The following is a 19,065-nucleotide window of genomic DNA, read 5'->3' on the forward strand; positions in this document are numbered from 1 at the left end:
CGCTCAACTGCTGCCTCCGACACACAAAACCATTTAATTCTCTCCCAGGAACCACAAGAAGTGTATGAATGTTCTGTTTCCACTGGCCGAGCTTCTAGCTGAAAATAAATACCTTAAAAAAAGTCACACACATTAAAAATGGCCAGCTTTTTAGGAGCTTGACTATATTTGGGAACAAATCGAAATAAGGCCAGCTAGGGGTCACAGAAAAGACGTTTGTTGACAGAAGCATGTTGGAGTAGGTTTTAAATCTGGTTAAGCGACACTTGGGGTCTCGCAGGGGGTGCTGACGGGTCGCCGTGACCTGCTGAGCACATGGGAAAGTGTAAACACTAATGAGAGTGTAAACACAAGGTTGAGGCATCCAACAAGTTATTGATGTGCTCTGTTTCGTAATGACCACCAAAAGTCCCCCCCCCCCCCCCCCCCCCCTATCGCACGCAACCTGTGAGCTCGTTATAATTAACATGGCACCAGTTCACGCCTGCATGGTGCTCTTGTGTTAGCCTGAAAGGAAGAAGACATCATTGATACTGTAAATGACAGCTTTGATACTGCACATGACAGCTTGGGGAAGTAAACTGGGGGCAACGACGCCAAAAAAAACAACAATTTGGTCAAGTGAACTTTGGGTAATAAAGCCAAAATGACAATTTGGGAAAGTACATCAGTAGCAACAAAACCAAAAACATCAGTTTGGGCAGGTAAACTTCAGACAACAAAGTCTTAAACAACAATTTGGGCAAGCCAACCTGGGAGAACCAAGCCAAAATGACAATTTGGGCAAATAAACTGGGCCTGATGAAACCAAAAACAACAGTCTGGGAAAGTAAACTTTGGATAACAAAGCCAAAAAGAACAAGTTGGCCACCTAAACCTGGGACAAATGAGCCCAAATGACAATTCAGGTAAGTAAACCAAGGGAAACAAAGAAAAACTACATGGATGAGCTCATGTGGTCACATGACAACAACCTGCCCTGACTTCCAGTCACTCACCTGTGCACGTCCACATAGAAAAGAAGTGCATCTAAAGAGACATTTCGCAGTAAATAAATGTGGCGTGTGTATGTAAAAATAAAAATAAAAGTACTCACAGGCTGCAGTTTCTGCTTGAAGCTCATGTTGAAGTGCACTTCAGGCTAACCAAACCAAGAGAGAGCGATGGCGACCTCTGTCCGTCCATCTACATCTCTCCCTCCCTACATTCCTCCCCCCTCGCTCCATCTCACTCCCTCTTCTACCCCCTGCATGAGGCCCAGCCCAGACATTAAAAATGGCCTCCACATGACATTATGATGGCATCATGTCAGCTGTGACGCATGACAAAATGAGAATATGGCTTAGTAAACTGTGGGTAGAAAAGTCATAACAATAATTTAGACAAGTAAACTGGGGGTACCAAAGCCAAAATAAACAATTTAGGCAAGTAGACTGGGGGCAACAAAGCAAAATTGGCATTTAAAGTGGGAGCAGCAAAGCCAAAACACAACAATTTGGGCAAGTACAGGGGGGACAAAAAAGCCAAAATGAAATTGGAGGCATTAAAGCCAAAAACAGCAATTTGGGCATTTACACTGGGGGCAACAAAGCCAAAACGACAATTTGGGTAGGTAAAGCGGGGGCAACAAAGCCAAATTGGCATGTAAATGGAGGGTAGCAAAACCAAAAACAAAAATTGGGACAAGGACAGTGGGGGCAACAATGCCAAAAACAACAATTTGGGCCAGTACACTGGGGACAACAAAGCCAAAATGACAATTTGGGCAGGTAAACCGAGGGCAACATAGCCCCAGTACCATGTCACCTCGCATGAAACTAGCGGGGGATCCCGGCTGGCACCAAAGTCAAAATAAGCAAGCAAATAAGGGGTGACACATGATACTCACTTCATGAGATGCACCACTGAATGAGATCCAATTCAAGAGCTGCATTCAAATTGACACTTTTGATTGACAGTCACTCAACAACATGTTGCTAATATTCTGAACATCTTATTTAGGCCCACAATAAGGGACATAATGTTAGGAACGGCTCTCATTCAGATATGCGTTTCATGGCCGGTGAGAAGACCTCGCAATGTATTGAATCCTAAAATATCAGATTATAATGTAATGGTGAAAAGCAGGGTTGCAGTTTAAAATGTGAATTTGAATGCAGGGAAATGATTGGAACTTACAAAAAAGAAATACATTTCCTCTGTGAAAGCCAGGGGGTGCCACGCACCCACCCACACTCGCACCAATAGCCACACGGGCACACACGTGAACGCACACACACACACACACACATGCACAAACACAAACAGTCCCAGGCTTTCCTGTTCGATCACGCTCTGCAGACCGATCAATAGCAGCGAGGATCAATGGCAACCTTCATTTCTCTTTTGCAAGGTGCCAATCGAAACTCAATTAAGCAGCCAGCAATTTTTATGGTGTGACGCAACGATAACCAACGTAAAAGCAATTTAACGCCATTCTCACTGTTACACGACCGTGTTTGGGGAGGTGGTGTTAGCCTGCAAGGTGTATTCATGTAAATGCTGTCCTCCACGTCCATTAGCTTAAGAGGCCAAGGTCACTGGAAGAGATATGACGGCCAGGCAGAGTTGCTTGATGGGCGCACTCTTCGCTCGCTTTTGCCAAGTATACGATGGGAAACAAAGGGGAAAAAAATAATTTTAGCCAGTAAACCGGGATAAAGGAAGCCAACTAAATTTGGAGTAGCAAAGCCAAATATGGAAGCAAACAGGGTGCAGAAAAGCCAAAACAACATTTTGGGCGAGTAAACTGGGCAACAAAGTTAAATTTGTGAAAGTAAACTACCGACCACAAAGTCAAAGTGGGAAGTAAACGGGGCAACAAAGTTGAACTGATAAGTGAACTGGGGCCAACAAAGCCAAAGTGACAAGTAAACTTGGGCTACAAAGTCAAACTGGCAAGTAAACCGCTGGCAACAATAACCAAATTGGCAAATAAACCGGGGGCAACTAAATTAAACTGGCAAGTAAACTAGGGCCAACAAAGGCAAATTGAGAAGTTAACCGGGGGGTCAAACTGGCAATTAAACTGGGGCTACAAAACCAAATTGGCAACTAAAAGGGGGGCAAGAAGGCCAAATTGACAGGTAAACTAGGGGCGACAAAATCCAATTGGCAAGTAAACCCTAGACAACATAGCCAAATTGGCAGGAAACCCTGGGGAAACTCAATCAAATTGGTGAGTAAACTGGGGCCAACAAACCCAAATTTGGCAAGTAAACGGAGCAACAAAGCCAAAGTGAGAATTATACTGGGGCAACAAAATCAAATTGGCAAATACACTGCAGGCAACATAGCCAAACTGGAAAGTTAAACCGGTGACAAACATTATTTCATGACACAGAACATCCAACAATGCTCCAGGCTAAATACTATATTTAGATTTTACTGGCATATGGTCGCTTCCCTTGATATTACAAGAGCTTTTTTGTGTCGAGGTGGTTTTGACACTGAAGCGCTGCGGAGGCGACACAGTGTGCACGGCGTGAAGACACGTCACACCTCAGGTGAGATTATTCCTTCCCGCACATGTAATCTAACTCCCTCGCCCCGAAGCCAGAAGCGGCCCTCCATTTTTAGACATACTAGTGTGTGTGTGTGTGTGTGTGTGTTTGTGTATGTGTGTGTGTGTGCGCGCGTATGTGCATATGCATAGGTCTGATTGCTTGAGAGTAGTGATACTTAATGAGCTGAACTTGTCACCCACAGCCACAAACACACACACACACACACACACACACACACATGCACACACACTGAGAGAAAAAAGGAAGTGAGAGTTCTCACAGTAGGTGGTGGAAGAGCAGAAAGTAGAAATATAAATGTCATGTTCACCTCCAGCTGAAAGATAAATGATAGCGAGAACACTCAAAAGGCGTCTGTCAAGGCTTGAACATTTGTGCCCTGCCAAAACACAGAATGTAAGACCTTAAAATGTAAAAGCAGGTCAAATTTCATTCGAAGGGACCAACATGTAATAAGAGCCTATATAAAACCAGGTCACTCGATGAGATATGACAAAGACGATTCTGACCATTTTCTATGGGATTTTTTATGTTCAATTTACACTGTTGCGCTAAATGCTCAATCTGGATCGTGGTTTGGTATTACAGCTAAAATAGCAAGAACAAACAAGAATAGAAAAAAATGTAATAAGATCGTAATAAGATGCATTGTTTTTTCTTTGTTTAGATTTGTATTTATTTTGACTTGATTTGACTGATTTGCATTTCTTTTTGAAATAAAAATGTAACATGATGTGATTCTGTATTTTATATACTGTATGTATGACTTTAACTATGTGAAGCACTTTGGGAGTCCTCTTTGTGAAAAATGCTACATAAATAACATTTATTTAATTACTGTACTTCTATTGGATCTCACATGTGGCATTTAGACTGTCGTAAATACTCAATCTGGATCAGATCTGGACTAAAATTTAGTTTGTTGTTACAGCAAAGCAAAAACAAACAAAATGTATTAAGATCCACAAAAAACAGCTAATTTAATGAGATTTCACAAAGACATAGGTAATTGAACAGATTCTATGGGATTTCACGTTGCTTTTCAAAACTAAGGTTCAAAACTATCCATCCATCCATTATCTGAGCCGCTTCTCCTCACTAGGGTCGCGGGCGTGCTGGAGCCTATCCCAGCTGTCATCGGGCAGGAGGCGGGGTACACCCTGAACTGGTTGCCAGCCAATCGCAGGGCACATAGAAACAAACAACCATTCGCACTCACAGTCATGCCTACGGGCAATTTAGAGTCTCCAACAAATGCATGTTTTTGGGATGTGCCCAGAGAAAACCCACACAGGCATAGGGAGAACATGCCAACTCCACACAGGTGGGGACGGGGATTGAACCCCGCACCTCAGAACTGTGAGGCTGACGCTCTAACCAGTCGGCCACCGTGCCGGTTCAAAACTAGTTAAATTTAATTCAAAGGTAACAAACTGCAATAAGACCCTACATGAAAAGTCATTTGATGAGATTTATGTTTCTGACCATTTTCTATGGGATTTTTCCACATGGCCTTTACACAGTCAGTAACTGCTCAATCTGGATCAGATCTGGATTACAATGTTATTTGATATTACAGTTTACACAAAGCAAATTTCTTTCAGATAACAAAAGATTTTAAAAAGATATGAAATCTGATGATGAAAAAGAAAGAAAGAAAGAAACAATCTCTCGTTACCCTCGCAGCATAATTGCCTACATCAATATCAACAAATACGAATGTACTGTACAAATTAAGTTTTTTTCTCATTGAAATATGATTTAGGCAACGATGCTATTAGGCTAATGTCTATTTATAATCTCCATGGCGGAGGTAATAATAACTTGTGATCTCACCTGTGTTACCTGAGTCACCTTCTCAGTGACATTCTGTGTTCTGTCTTTGACTTTGCTGGGCGCGATGATCTCGATCTCGCCAGGCGACGGCGGTCTGACACGGTCAGAGCCGAAGGTGATCGTCACCTGCGGGATGCGCCCGATGGCCCGGTGCCTCATCAGGTCCGAGTCCGAGGTGGAGTTGGCACCGCTCGGCTTCAGATCTGCGCAAAGCCAAATGTGTCTTTCCTATTGCTTTTTCTTTCGGCTCTTTTCTCTGTCTGTCCCTTCTCAAACGAAGCACCATAAGGTGTTGTTGTTGACTGTTGTTATTAAAGGTAGTTGTCTTGTTTCTGGCTGCCTGTCTCCTTTCAAACCAAATACAAAAAAGTGCTGTTATTGCTTTATTGTTGTTTTCTCTCAAACTACATTCTAGCAGGTGTTGTAATTGCTTCTGACTGTTTCCCTTTTCCCTCTGAAATCACCCATTAGCAGGTGTCATTGCTGTAGTTTCTCTTTGCTACTGTGATTTGTTCTCTCTCTTCTCTCCGTGTGAGCGTGGTTATTTTTGTAAAGGCCTTAATAAGCGCTTGTCTAAAACTCACTTCTGTTGGTGCAGGTTTCTCCTGGCCGAGCGCTCCACTCTGCTTTCATCCCGTCAATGTCGTCCAGAGAGGAGGCGCGTCGCAGGCTGCAGACACTTTCCCGTGAGCCGCTACGGGATAAGGTCCCCCGGGGTAACGGGTGGCCCGGGTCAAGGCGGTCCGTCAGCAGGGAGCGGCGCTTGGCAGAGGGCTTGGCGGAGGGGGACGGAGAATCCAGGTCTTGTTCTATGAGGGCCTCCGTCTCGGACTGCATGCAGCTCTCCTTGGGCGGGATGCGGAAATCCTTCAGGGGGACTTCCTCACTGTTGGGCTATATAATATATATATGTTCAGTCATTGTCTTAAAACGGGCAATTTTTCCAACTGTATTACAAAAAATATCCTACTGCATGTATCAATAGTATGAATATAATTTATAGTGTTATAGGTAGAAATACTGTACTAGTGTCACCTTACCATTACATATCAACTTGTTTTTATGTTAATTCCAAACTCCCCTCACCTAACTTAATTTTTAAATGTCATATCTTTATTTACATATTTTTTTATTTTCGTTTGATTGACTTCTTTTTACACAGTTCGCAATGTAAATAAATGTCATCACGATCGAGCCTCCCTTTCCTTACTTCCACTGCCTCGATCATGTTTCCTCAAAGGTAATAAGTCATTTTGTTGTATTGACACCTTTTTACAATTGTATGATGGACACAATGTAAACATTGTTGCCACAGTCCTCCCTGTACTTATTTCCATTCTTTGCCAACGTCACGTGTTATCCAAGGGTGAGTAATTTTGTTGTATTTTAGTTTTACAGTAGTTTCTCTACTTATACTCTCTACTTACGCATCCAGTGACAGAAAAAGGAATGTGTGTGTGTGCGTGTGTGTGTGCGTGTGTGTGTGTGTGTGTGTTTGTGTGTGTCCATTGTGACAGAGTGTGTTTCCGGATTGGTCGCTCATGGATCCTGTCAGGAAGTTACATCCCTCAAAAAACACAGCAGAGACGTCCAAACACGAGCGAGCAGTTCATTTGTTTTTCATTTATCTCTTTGATGGCTTTTCCCCTTTAAACAATTCCCCGCAGCTGTTTAATGACACTTTCACGTGGAATTTCATGTGAGCGGACCATAAAAAGTAAGACTTTGCTACCTGTGAATGATCACAGTATTGTTTTCACCAACAAAAACTGAGCCTTATTACACTTCTGTATCATACAACCCAATTCCAATGAAGTTGGGACGTTGTGTTAAACATAAATAAAAACAGAATACAATGATTTGCAAATCATGTTCAACCTATATTTAATTGAATACACTACAAAGACAAGATATTTAATATTCAAACTGATAAATTTGGAATTTTATGGCTGCAACACGTTCCAAAAAAGCTAGGACAGGTGGCAAAAAAGAATGAGAAAGTTGAGGAATGCTCATCAAACACCTGTTTGGAACATCCCACAGGTGAACAGGCTAATTGAGAACAGGTGGGTGCCATGATTGGGTATAAAAGGCGCTTCCCTAAATTGCTCAGTCATTCACAAGCAAAGATGGGGCGAGGTTCACCTCTTTGTGAACAAGTGCATGAGAAAATAGTCGAACAGTTTAAGGACAATGTTCCTCAACGTACAATTGCAAGGAATTTAGGGATTTCATCATCTACGGTCAATAATATCATCAAAAGGTTCAGAGAATCTGGAGAAATCACTGCATGTAAGCGGCAAGGCCAAAAACTAACATTGAATGCCCGTGACCTTCAATCCCTCAGGCGGCACTGCATCAAAAACGACATCAATGTGTAAAGGACATCACCACATGGGCTCAGGAACACTTCAGAAAACTAATGTCAGTAAATACAGTTTGGCGCTACATCCGTAAGTGCAACTTGAAACTCTACTATGCAAAGCAAAAGCCATTTATCAACAAAACCCAGAAACACCGCTGGCTTCTCTGGGCCCGAGCTCATCGAAGATGGACTGATGCAAAGTGGAAAAGTGTTCTGTGGTCCGACGAGTCTACATTTCAAATTGTTTTGGGAAATTGTGGACGTTGTGCCCTCCGGGCCAAAGAGGAAAAGAACCAGCCGCACTGTTATGGACGCAAAGTTCAAAAGCCAGCATCTGTGATGGTATGGGGCTGTGTTAGTGCCAATGGCATGGGTAACTTACACATCTGTGAAGGCACCATTAATGCTGAAAGGTACATACAGGTTTTGGAGAAACATATGCTGCCATCCAAGCGACGTCTTTTTCATGGACGCCCCTGCTTATTTCAGCAAGACAATGCCAAACCACATTCTGCACGTGTTACAACAGCGTGGCTTTGTAGTAAAAGAGTGCGGGTACTAGACTGACCTGCCTGCAGTCCAGACCTGTCTCCCATTGAAAATGTGTGGCGCATTATGAAGCGTAAAATACGACAACGGAGACCCCGGACTGTTGAACAGCTGAAGCTGTACATCAAGCAAGAATGGGAAAGAATTCCAACGACAAAGCTTCAACAATTAATGTCCTCAGTTCCCAAATGTTTATTGAATGTTGTTAAAAGAAAAGGTGATGTAACACAGTGGTAAACATGACCCTGTCCCAACGTGTTGCAGCCATCAAATTCTAAGTTAATGATTATTTGCTAAAATCAATAAAGTGTATCAGTTTGAACAGTAAATATCTTGTCTTTGTAGTGTATTCAATTAAATATAGGTTGAACATGATTTGCATATCATTGTATTCTGTTTTTATTTATGTTTAACACAACGCCCAACTTCATTGGAATTGGGGTTGTAAATAAAGTTCCCTTACCTGCAGGTAGTCCACCACCACACCCTCAAACTGATCTTTGGAGAGCGACTGTCGCCGCGTAGACCGCAACACCGGCAATCGCATCTTCATCCTACGATTCTGACCTGAAAAAGAGACACTCCATTGAGTTCAAGTTAAGAAGAGCAACAAACACTCGAGAAATAAGCCAGTAAGCAACAAAAACAAGACATAAGTGAGAAGAATAAATACAAAACAACAAGAATCAAGTCGAAAATGACAAGAAACGTGATAATGACCACATCCTCAGTCAGAAAAAGGTGGCGTGCCCTCTCAGGGTCGGGGATGAGATCCTGCCCCAAGTGGAGGGGTTCAAGTATCTTGGGGTCTTGTTCACGAGTGAGGGAAGAATGGAACGGCAGATCGACAGGCGGATCGGTGCAGCGTCCGCAGTGATGCGGACTTTGTATTGGTCTGTTGTGGTAAAGAAGGAGCTAAGCCGAAAGTGGCCGAAATGAGTTTCCTCCGCAGGGTGTCCGGGCTCTCCCTTAAAGATAGGGTGAGAAGCTCGGTCATCCGGGAGGATCTCAAAGTAGAGCCGCTGCTCCTTCACATCGAGAGGAGCCAGATGAGGTGGCTGGGGCATCTGATTTGGATGCCTCCCGGACGCCTCCCTGGTAAGGTGTTCTGGGCACGTCCCACCGGAAGGAGACCACGGGGACGACCCAGGACACGCTGGAGAGACTACATCCTTCGGCTGACCTGGAAACGCCTCGGGATCCCCCCGGAAGAGATGGATGAAGGGGCTAGGGAGAGGGAAGTCTGGGCGTCCCTGCTAAAGCTACTGCCCCCACGACCCGACCTCGGATAAGCGGTAGAAAATGGATGGATGGATGGATGGATAATTGTTATTGTTATTGTTAGTGTTATTGTTAGTGTTAGTGTTATTATTATTATTATTATTATTATTATTATTATTATTATTATTATTCTATACAAAAAGAAAGACCCAAGAGGTTGGATAGTGACAAAAACAAGATACAGTGACAAATAAAAAAACAAGAATAAAGTAAAAAAAAAATGACAAAAAAGGAGTCCAACAAAATAAGATGCGAGAAGCAAGAACATGAAAATAGACAAAAATGAGAATTAAAGAAAATGCAAAAAAAAGTACAAAATAAACAGACAAAAAGGAAAAAGCAGACCAAAAATCAGACAAACTTGGATGTGAGAGACTAGAAGACAACAAATCCAAGACACACATGAGGAAAACAACTCAAAAACAACAAAAAATCAAGTAAAAAATAACAACAGACCATACAAAATGACCAAACTAGACAAAAAATGAGACAAAATGAGGCAAGAGGCATGAAAATAAAACAAAAAACACGCAAAAGTCAGAGGAAGTAAAAAACAAGAAAAAGGAGAAAATAAGAAACGAGACTAAAACTAGACAAAAGTAGACAAAGTGAGACATCACGATAGAAAATAAACAAAGCAAGACAAAAGTGAGAAGAGCACACAAAAAACAAAAAGAAAGTACAGTGATGCCAAGAGATACACGTTTAATTGGTTCCGTGACCACACTCGTAACTTCAAACACTGCCTCAGTGTGTTTTGTAATATTGGCACAGGAAAGCATGAAGCCATCAAAACATGATAGGGGAAAAATGTGGGGGCCGTGAGGAGAATTCTTGAGAAAGCTCCAAATGCAACTTGGAACCATTGTTTTTTTTTTTGCATTGGGGGAATAGGGATATGGTACCAGTGTTTCACGGAACATTGAAAGATGTAATGCGTTCACACACAAAAAGATCCTCGCGTGGGCAAGTCATGGTTCCAAAAAATGACTTGACTTGTTCCCAAACGCCTGTCATGAGAGACAGCAGCTGGACATGGCAGGAAAAAGTCAACTCAAAAAAAAAAAAACAGTCACGCAGCATCTGAATAAATTGCTGGAGCGGTTTAACGACTATTTTCCTGAGAAACAGGATGATGAGTGGATTCAACATGGAAAGCATCACGTTGCCCGGCAACGGGGGGACTCAGCTGGTGGGGCTGTCATGTGAACAAACAAACAAAACAAACAAAATTCACTGAGGTAAGCCTCTCCCTGTTCTGGTGCAGCGCTGTGATGACTGACTATCCTTCCTGTGCCAGTCGAGCAGTAAAGCATTACATATTTATGAGAGTGTGGCTTCTCAGCTCTGGTTCAGCTGAGGACCATAAACAGGGACAGATGGGATCTAAGAGTTGCCTGGTCAACTATAATGCCAGACTTTGAGACACTTATCAGGGGCACAAAACATCCCCAATTGTCCCAATAATTGTGCAAAACTCTGGTCAAGTCATTATTCACCAACCGTGATGGTGTTTTGTATTGTTTGTTAGCTTTAAGAGAAGCAGCCTTAAGGCAAGTTATGTGATTGTTTTAAATACATAACATGTAATTCTCTTTGTTTTATGTTTAGCTTGACTGTAAACCTCAACTGGGAGTTGCATTAAACTGCGTGACGTCTTTTTTTGGTTCACTACCTACCAAACTGCTGCTTGTTGTGACGCGAGTTGAGTTCGTTGCCGCCATACAGCTCTTGTATTTTACATTTTTTGCTGGCAAGTCATAGAAAAAAAAAAAATCATCTGAATGACAGCTCGTATCGTGAAAAACTCAAAAATGGAGTCAGTCGTATCTCAAGGCATCACTGTATGTAGTAGAAAATGACAAGTCCTCACAGTAGAGCAAGCCTTGACTGACTCGCTGCCTCAGTCCAGACTTCTTGAGCGTCGGGTCAACGAGTTCCTGGAAGTCCAGGATGAACATGATGACGACACCTTCCTCGTTCTTCACTGGAACGATGTCCACCATGCAGGGCCTGCACGTGCCTGTCATTTAATGGCATAATATACTGTTGGAAATGTTTCTTTTGCAGAACAACTAGCAAAACATACAATTTTCAGAGACTAATGAAGGCTTTTCGTGAGCTTATACTGAATTTTAATAGCAAAATATTGGATTTCTGTGGGAAACTACCGTGACCATTTTTGGGAAAACGTATACCACATTGTGTCAAATTGGTCGTGGTCAAACTGCACTACAGTGGTCATGACATTTTTCCATATGGGAGGTAGAGAAGGGTTGAAAGGGCACCTGGATTTCAATCTTAATCTGCAGTCAAAAGATCGACCGCTGAGCTATAACCCCATAGGTAAAGTTTAAGCCTCATGGAAACGTCGACCGCATGTTGAAATAGAACGACCGGGGAATGTCTAAAAATAGAGCCGGGGCACTCACGCAGGCACACACAGCTCATCATAGCGTTTTTCTTGTGCAGTGGACGAACCAAAATGTTCACGCAAGAAAAAGTGGGATGTCAAGAGTTGTGCCACATAGACAGAAAGACAAGCGGAATGGCGGAGAGCCCACCTGGCTGCTAATCATCTATCTAGTTAAGTCAGGTGTTGCCTGACTTTGTTCATTTAAAATGTTTTTATTTCCTTTATTTCATCAAATAAAGTATTGAGTTATCGTAATTACCAAAATAATAACGTTAGTAAAGTGAACAATTTTATATGGACAGTACATTTAAAATATATTTGATTAAATAATTGGTTAAATATTTACAATAAAATTAATTACAAGTAATAGTATTTTATTCATATAGTTCAATATTATACATGTAAAATTGAACATGTGTGGTTTTGTCAACACAAACATAGAACCTTTGTGCCCTAATATACATTTTTCTGACAATATATAATGTGTGGAAAAATCCAACTTCTGTGATCAACTATTGCACAAATGTACTTTTGTGGCAAAAATGCAACATTTGTGGTTAACTATTGCATTTTTTTTGCAGCAACATTCCCACTTGTCTTTTCTTGTCCCAACTTTTTATAAACTATTACATTTTAGTGCACAAATATTGCAACTATGTGGCAAATATAAAAAAATGTGACAGTATAATTCTGTGGCAAAATGCAACCTGTTGTGGTCAACTAGTGTACTTTTGTGAACAAACATTGCAATACTGTGGCTGATTATATTGTTTGTAGGAACACACTGTTCTTGCAACAAGTGGAGTTAGGAGGCACCTGGAATTGAACCAGGGACCTCTTGATCGGCAGTCAAATGCTTAGTTTGGAGGGGAGGACACTCTTACTAGCACCAGGAGACACGCTGCTGCACTATGATTGGTTGCTGTATCCCAGTAAAACGCAATGTGAACAAGCTTCCCATTAACACTAGCACACCGTAATCCTAACCTTAACCCACCCTTAACAGCCTTAAGCCCCAACCCTAGCCCTAAACCTGACCATAACAAACTTATTTATTTTTATTTCGTACAAATGCGATACATTTGTCGGATGGTCATTTTGTTACAGCCGCGTAGCCTGCCCTTCCTGCGATGCACAAGCTAATCATGTTGCAGCGGGGTGTGTCCTGCCTGGAAACGATGTGGGAATACTAATAACACCCCCCATAAACATAAAAATATCCACTGGAAGTGGAACGAGATGTTGCAAAAGAACACCAGGATGTCTCAAAATAGAGAGGAGTTTAACTTAACAATACACATAATATCTACTTTTTTTTTTTTTTTTACAAAAAAGGAATTTACACAGCTTGGAAAGCAGCTGTTTGAAGAGTAGATTGATATGTTTTGTGGTACCTTCCTTGGCGTAGTAAAGGATCTCCACCTTGCGTTCCTCTGAGCCGAGCAGGGCCTGAGCTAGCTGCGCCAGGGCGCTCTTCATGGTGCCAGGCCCCACCAGGAACTGGCAGGTGCACGGCTGCTGCATGATCTCGGCCCGCGTGAAGCCGAACATCTGGCAGAAGGCCTCGTTGCAGAAGATGATGCCGCAGTTCTTCATTTGCGCGTTGGCGATCACGAACTTGCGATCTGGAATGTCAAGATTTAGGATTAGCCACACCAAAATAAAAAAGTAAAAAGTAAATATTAATTGTAAACATGCTTTGGGGAAAGAATCAACATAACAGTTGAACATTTTATATTTTAGATGGAATAACACATCTCATAAAAAAATGAAATCACCGTGTTAACTTGCTAAACTTTGCTAGGCTAGGTGTCATACAAGATAGGCTAGCTATTTTTTTGTATGCTGTCACTTTTTGTCGCTAATCATCAAGTCTTACTCATGAATTTGTGAGGAAATATATTATTTTTGTGACAAGATCGAGCATTTTTTTGTGTCAAAATAAGACCTTTTGTGGCCAACTCATGCATTTTTGTGAAAAAATACTGATGCGGTATTCAACATTTTAGTACTATAACTACCACTAATAATATTGCAACTACTATTACGACTGTTGTATGATAGTTTTACAAAAATGTGTAGGAAAAATGAAAAGAAAGAAAACCTTAGGATTTGCAAGCTGTAGCTTCCTAGCTTTTGGCTATTTGCTTCAATGCTCGCTCATTAACATGACACACACTCATGTAGTATGGAGCATTCCTTTTACTACTACACCCAATGAAACTGCAACAACACCTGTAAAATACCACCATACCAAAGTCATGTATATCCAATGAAGAAAGAAAAAGAAAAAAAAGAAAGAAAAAAAAGGTACTACTACTGAAAGAAACACATTTGAAGAGACTTTTTTTTGCAAATGGTTGGCCACTTACAGTAAGACCTCAGAGTTTTATTATACATTTTCATGATGACTGAGGACACCAAAGGCACGTTATAGGTGATACTGAGCCATTTGCTAACTGTAGAACTGTGGTTATTAGTTGTTGTTAAAATGTGGTTTCCTTTAGCGTTCGCTAGCTGTAGCTGGGTAGCCTTAGGCTTGCTGTCCATTAAAAAAAAATATATTTTATACAACATATTGTATGACGCAAAGCTTTTAAAACTCTTCATCAAAATAGAAAACTCTCCTCACATTGTGTTCCTTTCTAATTGTGAAATCTTTGACTTTTCTAGGCCCGCTGTCAGTTGTGTCAAGTACAAGATGTTCGCATCGTTCTTCATTTTGTGTGCGATAATCCTGTTGGCTATTAATACAGTCAACAATCATGTGGAGTGGAACTAATGAAGTGGAGCTTTCCAGGCTGCTTAGCATCACAATGACTCCTGAGAGGCCACCGAGGAGCAGCTGGACGCTTAACAGAGAGTGCAAATGTCATCGCTTCTGTACATGTGTGTGTCTGTGTGTGTGTGTGTGTGTGTGTGTGTGTGTGTGTGTGTATACTCTTTCAGTACTCGACAGTACGGATTCCTATAAAACTTGGCATTTGATTTTGGTCCAATTTTGGATAAATGTGGTTTTCTTATCATTATTTTCTATCCAGTTTATAATAATGCATGGCCAGTGACAACAAAGTAGGCAGGAGGTTTGTATTTTTTCCAAATATTTGTTATGTTGTCAAAATGTATAATTAATCATCATTATTGTTATTTACTGTAGTTATTGCTTTTTATTTTTAATTTTTAATCTGTGTTAGTATTTTTAAAAACATTATACTTTTTATTTTTGAATTAATTTTACATTTTCATTACATTTTTCCATTTACTTTTTCTTTCACTATTGTTATTACAATGTATTTTTCAGCCTTCTCTTAATTTTTCAATGTATAATACATGGACAGTGAAGCCAAAATATGCAGGGTTTATCTATCTATTTCAGAGCACCATTTTTCTTTTTATTTGGTACTCCTCAAATTTCCATTGTATTTGACATGTCATCCCTTTTAAAATGCTCCATTTGTATTTCCTTTGTAGCACCTTTTTTCTCCACTTTGAAAAAGGTGATTAAATATGTACAGTATTTATTTTAGACTCGCATGAAAAGTGCTGTACAAGAAGAATTGTATTTGTCATTGTGAAACTTGTATTATTATCATCATTACCCCCTTTTTTTTTTATTTTAAAGACTGGTATTTTATTGCCCTGTTGTGTTGAAAGCAGTTGTTGCGGTCTGTCGCCGATTTAATACATCGCACTATATGCAGTGCTGATGTCAGGTAATTATCTAATTGTGGGACGAGCGAACACAATATATATATATATATATATATATATATATATATATATATATATATATATCATATCCTGTCATTTTAGGTTTTTGTGTAAAATACACTGTGTCCCCAGCAGGTGAGCGTGCTGCTTAGCAACCGCTAAGTGACAACGAGGGTTTCAAAATGCCCACATATGGAGCAGAGGAACATGTGATGGAGCACAAGAGGCCTAAGGGTATTGTGGGTAGTCAGAGCGATATTGCGATGAAAGGCGAGCGCATCGGGGTCGTGTTCATTGAAGTCGGCACTTAAAAAGGCTCAAAACAGAGCGGGCCAACATCTATGTTCGCTTGTGTCACGTACGCTTCGGCCTTCATCAGCAGCTGCTACATTAGCATTAGCATGCTTACATCAAACATTTTGAATGTGTTTGAACTTCTGCCCTTGACTGGGGAAATTCCTTTGGAATCTGGCTATCATCATCTCTCAGCAATTAATAGTGGTATAATTTCGCAACAGATTTAGACATAATTAAGAACAAAATGTGTGACTTGATCTACTCGGGTGTGTTATTACTTTTCTCAGTCCTGACCTTTAAATGCTTTTGAAATAGTTGACCTTGTCTTGAAAGGAGAACAAAGGTTCGAGCCGAAACAGAAAAGCCATGATGTCACGGCATCGCCTCGACCAATAAGATTGTGCTGATTTCGTCGTCTACAACAGACTTTCTATAACAGACTGTGGTGTGCCGAGCAGCTTTGCTCACAGCATTTAATAAGAGGTGACATTTCTTCATGGATGTAGACATAATCAAAAACAATGAGTGACTCCACTTACACGGGTGCGCGGTTACTTTTCTTAGTCTTGACACTTATTGCTTTCGAGATATTTGACTTTGAAAGTTAACAAAGTGTCATTTCTCAACGGAATCAGACAAGCAAAGAACAAAATTTGTGCCTTGATCGGCTCGGGTGAGCTATAACTTTTCGCAGTCCTGGCACATATTGCTTTTAGAATTATAATCTTTATTGTCCTTGTAGAAGGCATTTCAGCAACATCATCTCTCAACATTTCATAACGGTGTAATTTCTCAGCAGATTCAGACACAAGCAAAGGATAAAATATGTAATTTGAGCAACTCGGGTGAGCTATTACTTTTCCCTGTCCTCACACATATTGCTTTGAGAGATTTTAATTTCAAAGTTCTAGGCAATTCAACAAGATAATCTCTCAGCATTTCATATCAGCGTCATATCTCAATGGATTTGGACATTAGCACCATCATTTCTCAAAAGATTTAGTCAAAAAGATCAAAATGTGTCCCTCGTTTTACTCGGATCTGCTATTACTTTTCCCAGTCCAGACACATTACTTTTGAGATATTTGACATTTTCTTCTTTATTTGAAAATACAATTTTACAAACTGAAGTCATTTCAATTGTATTTACCTACACTTAAAATTAAACAGACATTTAGCATTTGATCATATTAAGCATGTAAGTTGTTGAAACATGTGAAGAGACTTACTTTGCTCGTCGAATTTCCTGATAATGGTGTCAAGGTAAGTATTCTGGAGGGCGACGTGACCGCGTCTCACGGGCATCTTGACAGCGACAATGATGACAACACATCAACCTTCCCGCAATACTAAATCAGCATCGGGAAGCGGCAAATTTAAAGGAGCGCACGTGCAAAGTTGCTAAAGGATAGGAATGCAGATGCTTCCTAGAGGATGAGGATAGTGACTATGAAGGCTGGTTGCCACGGTGATGGAGGATGCTGGATGTCGCATGCTGATTTAAAAATAAAAACAGGAGAAAAAGTACAGTAAGGTGCAGTTCATTTCAGACACTTGAGCTGCAATTAAAAAATGAAAAAAGACATACGACGACACGCAGGAAGTTTGTTTAACGACATTCTCCATCAAGTTTGTGTGCTAAGAAAATATGGAGAAGAAGAAGCTTATGTCGGACAAAAATTGCTCCCTTCTACTTTATGCTGCTTTCCAGCGTCCCCCGCGGGTCCACACAATCCACCGCGTCAAGCAAGCAAGGACGGAGAGGTGCGGAAGTATCCAGCAGTCAGCCTTTCAAAATAAAAGTATGTCAGAGTTTGCACCTGTACCACAAGTTCGAGGCCCAAAATGGGGCCTGAGCAGGTCCAGAGCCACACAACGACACTGAAAAATGGATAGAATTTTGACATCTTTACAAATAATTACAACAGTAATATTTGTATTTTAAAATCCGCACTTTATGTTAGCACATCCTCCCCACAGTTCCGAGGTTAAGGGTTCAAATGCAGGGTCTGGCCTTCCTGTATGGAGTTTGTGTGTTGCCCCTGTGCTTCCATGGACTTTCCCAGGTACTACTCCAGCTTCCTCCCACATTCTAAAAGCATGTGCTAGGTTCATCCATCCATCCATCCATCCATTTTCTGAGCCGCTTCTCCTCACTAGGGTCGCGGGCGTGCTGGAGCCTATCCCAGCTATCATCGGGCAGGAGGCGGGGTACACCCTGAACTGGTTGCCAGCCAATCGCAGGGCACATACAAACAAACAACCATTCGCACTCACATTCACACCTACGGGCAATTTAGAGTCTCCAATTCATGCATGTTTTTGGAATGTGGGAGGAAACCGGAGTGCCCGGAGAAAACCCACGCAGGCACGGGGAGAACATGCAAACTCCACACAGGCGGGGCCGGGGATTGAACCCCGGTCCTCAGAACTGTGAGGCTGACGCTCTAACCAGTCGGCTACCGTGCCGCCGTGCTAGGTTCATTTAAGACTGAATTATTGTTAGGTGAGGTGTGAATGTGGGTGTGAATGGTTGTCCTTCTATCATGTGACCTGCGATTGTCTAACGACCAATCCAAAGTGTACCCTGCCTCTTGCCCTCCAATTTTGAGAGGAAAGTCCATTTTTAAAAAAAGGTAAAACTGAATATTCATTAATTCATTCATGTATTGATAAGAATATATATGATATATATACACAAGTATATGGCGTAGAGGATGTACTTCCTGCGGCTTCTGAGAAAGCACGGCCTGCAACCGGAGCTGCTGAGACAGTTCTACACAGCGGTCATCGAATCAGTCCTGTGTTCTTCCATCACAGTCTGGTTTGGTGCTGCTACAAAAAAGGACAAACTCCGACTGCAACGGACAATCAAAACTGCTGAAAGGATTGTCGGTACCCCCCTACCCACCCTTGAGGACTTGCACGCTGCCAGAACTAAGACAAGGGCGTGCAAAATCCTCTCGGACCCTCCCCACCCTGGTCACCAGCTCTTCCAGCTCCTTCCCTCAGGTAGGCGCTACCGATCAATGCAAACTAGAACTAGT

The 19,065-nt window shown here is 41.4% G+C and overlaps 1 protein-coding gene across 2 annotated transcripts in view; it reads right to left on the minus strand.

Annotated features, from left to right (window-relative positions):
* kcnh6a (potassium voltage-gated channel, subfamily H (eag-related), member 6a) overlaps nt 1–17,705 on the minus strand; it is a 34,972-nt gene extending 17,267 nt beyond the window's left edge. Inside the window, exons 1-6 of one of the 2 annotated variants that reach the window (XM_061750587.1) lie at nt 17,248–17,705; nt 13,405–13,635; nt 11,468–11,617; nt 8,777–8,880; nt 5,984–6,293; nt 5,400–5,602 (exon numbers count right to left, since the gene is read on the minus strand). In XM_061750587.1, coding sequence (XP_061606571.1) covers nt 5,400–5,602; nt 5,984–6,293; nt 8,777–8,880; nt 11,468–11,617; nt 13,405–13,635; nt 17,248–17,323 — 1,074 coding nt within the window. In that variant the 5' untranslated portion in view covers nt 17,324–17,705. The remainder of the gene's footprint in view (nt 1–5,399; nt 5,603–5,983; nt 6,294–8,776; nt 8,881–11,467; nt 11,618–13,404; nt 13,636–17,247) is intronic. The other variant, XM_061750586.1, reaches the window with a different exon arrangement.
* Between the last annotated feature and the right edge of the window lie 1,360 nt (nt 17,706–19,065).

This window comes from Phyllopteryx taeniolatus, chromosome 16, assembly GCF_024500385.1.
Source record: "Phyllopteryx taeniolatus isolate TA_2022b chromosome 16, UOR_Ptae_1.2, whole genome shotgun sequence".
In the NCBI taxonomy this organism is placed as follows: domain Eukaryota; kingdom Metazoa; phylum Chordata; class Actinopteri; order Syngnathiformes; family Syngnathidae; genus Phyllopteryx; species Phyllopteryx taeniolatus.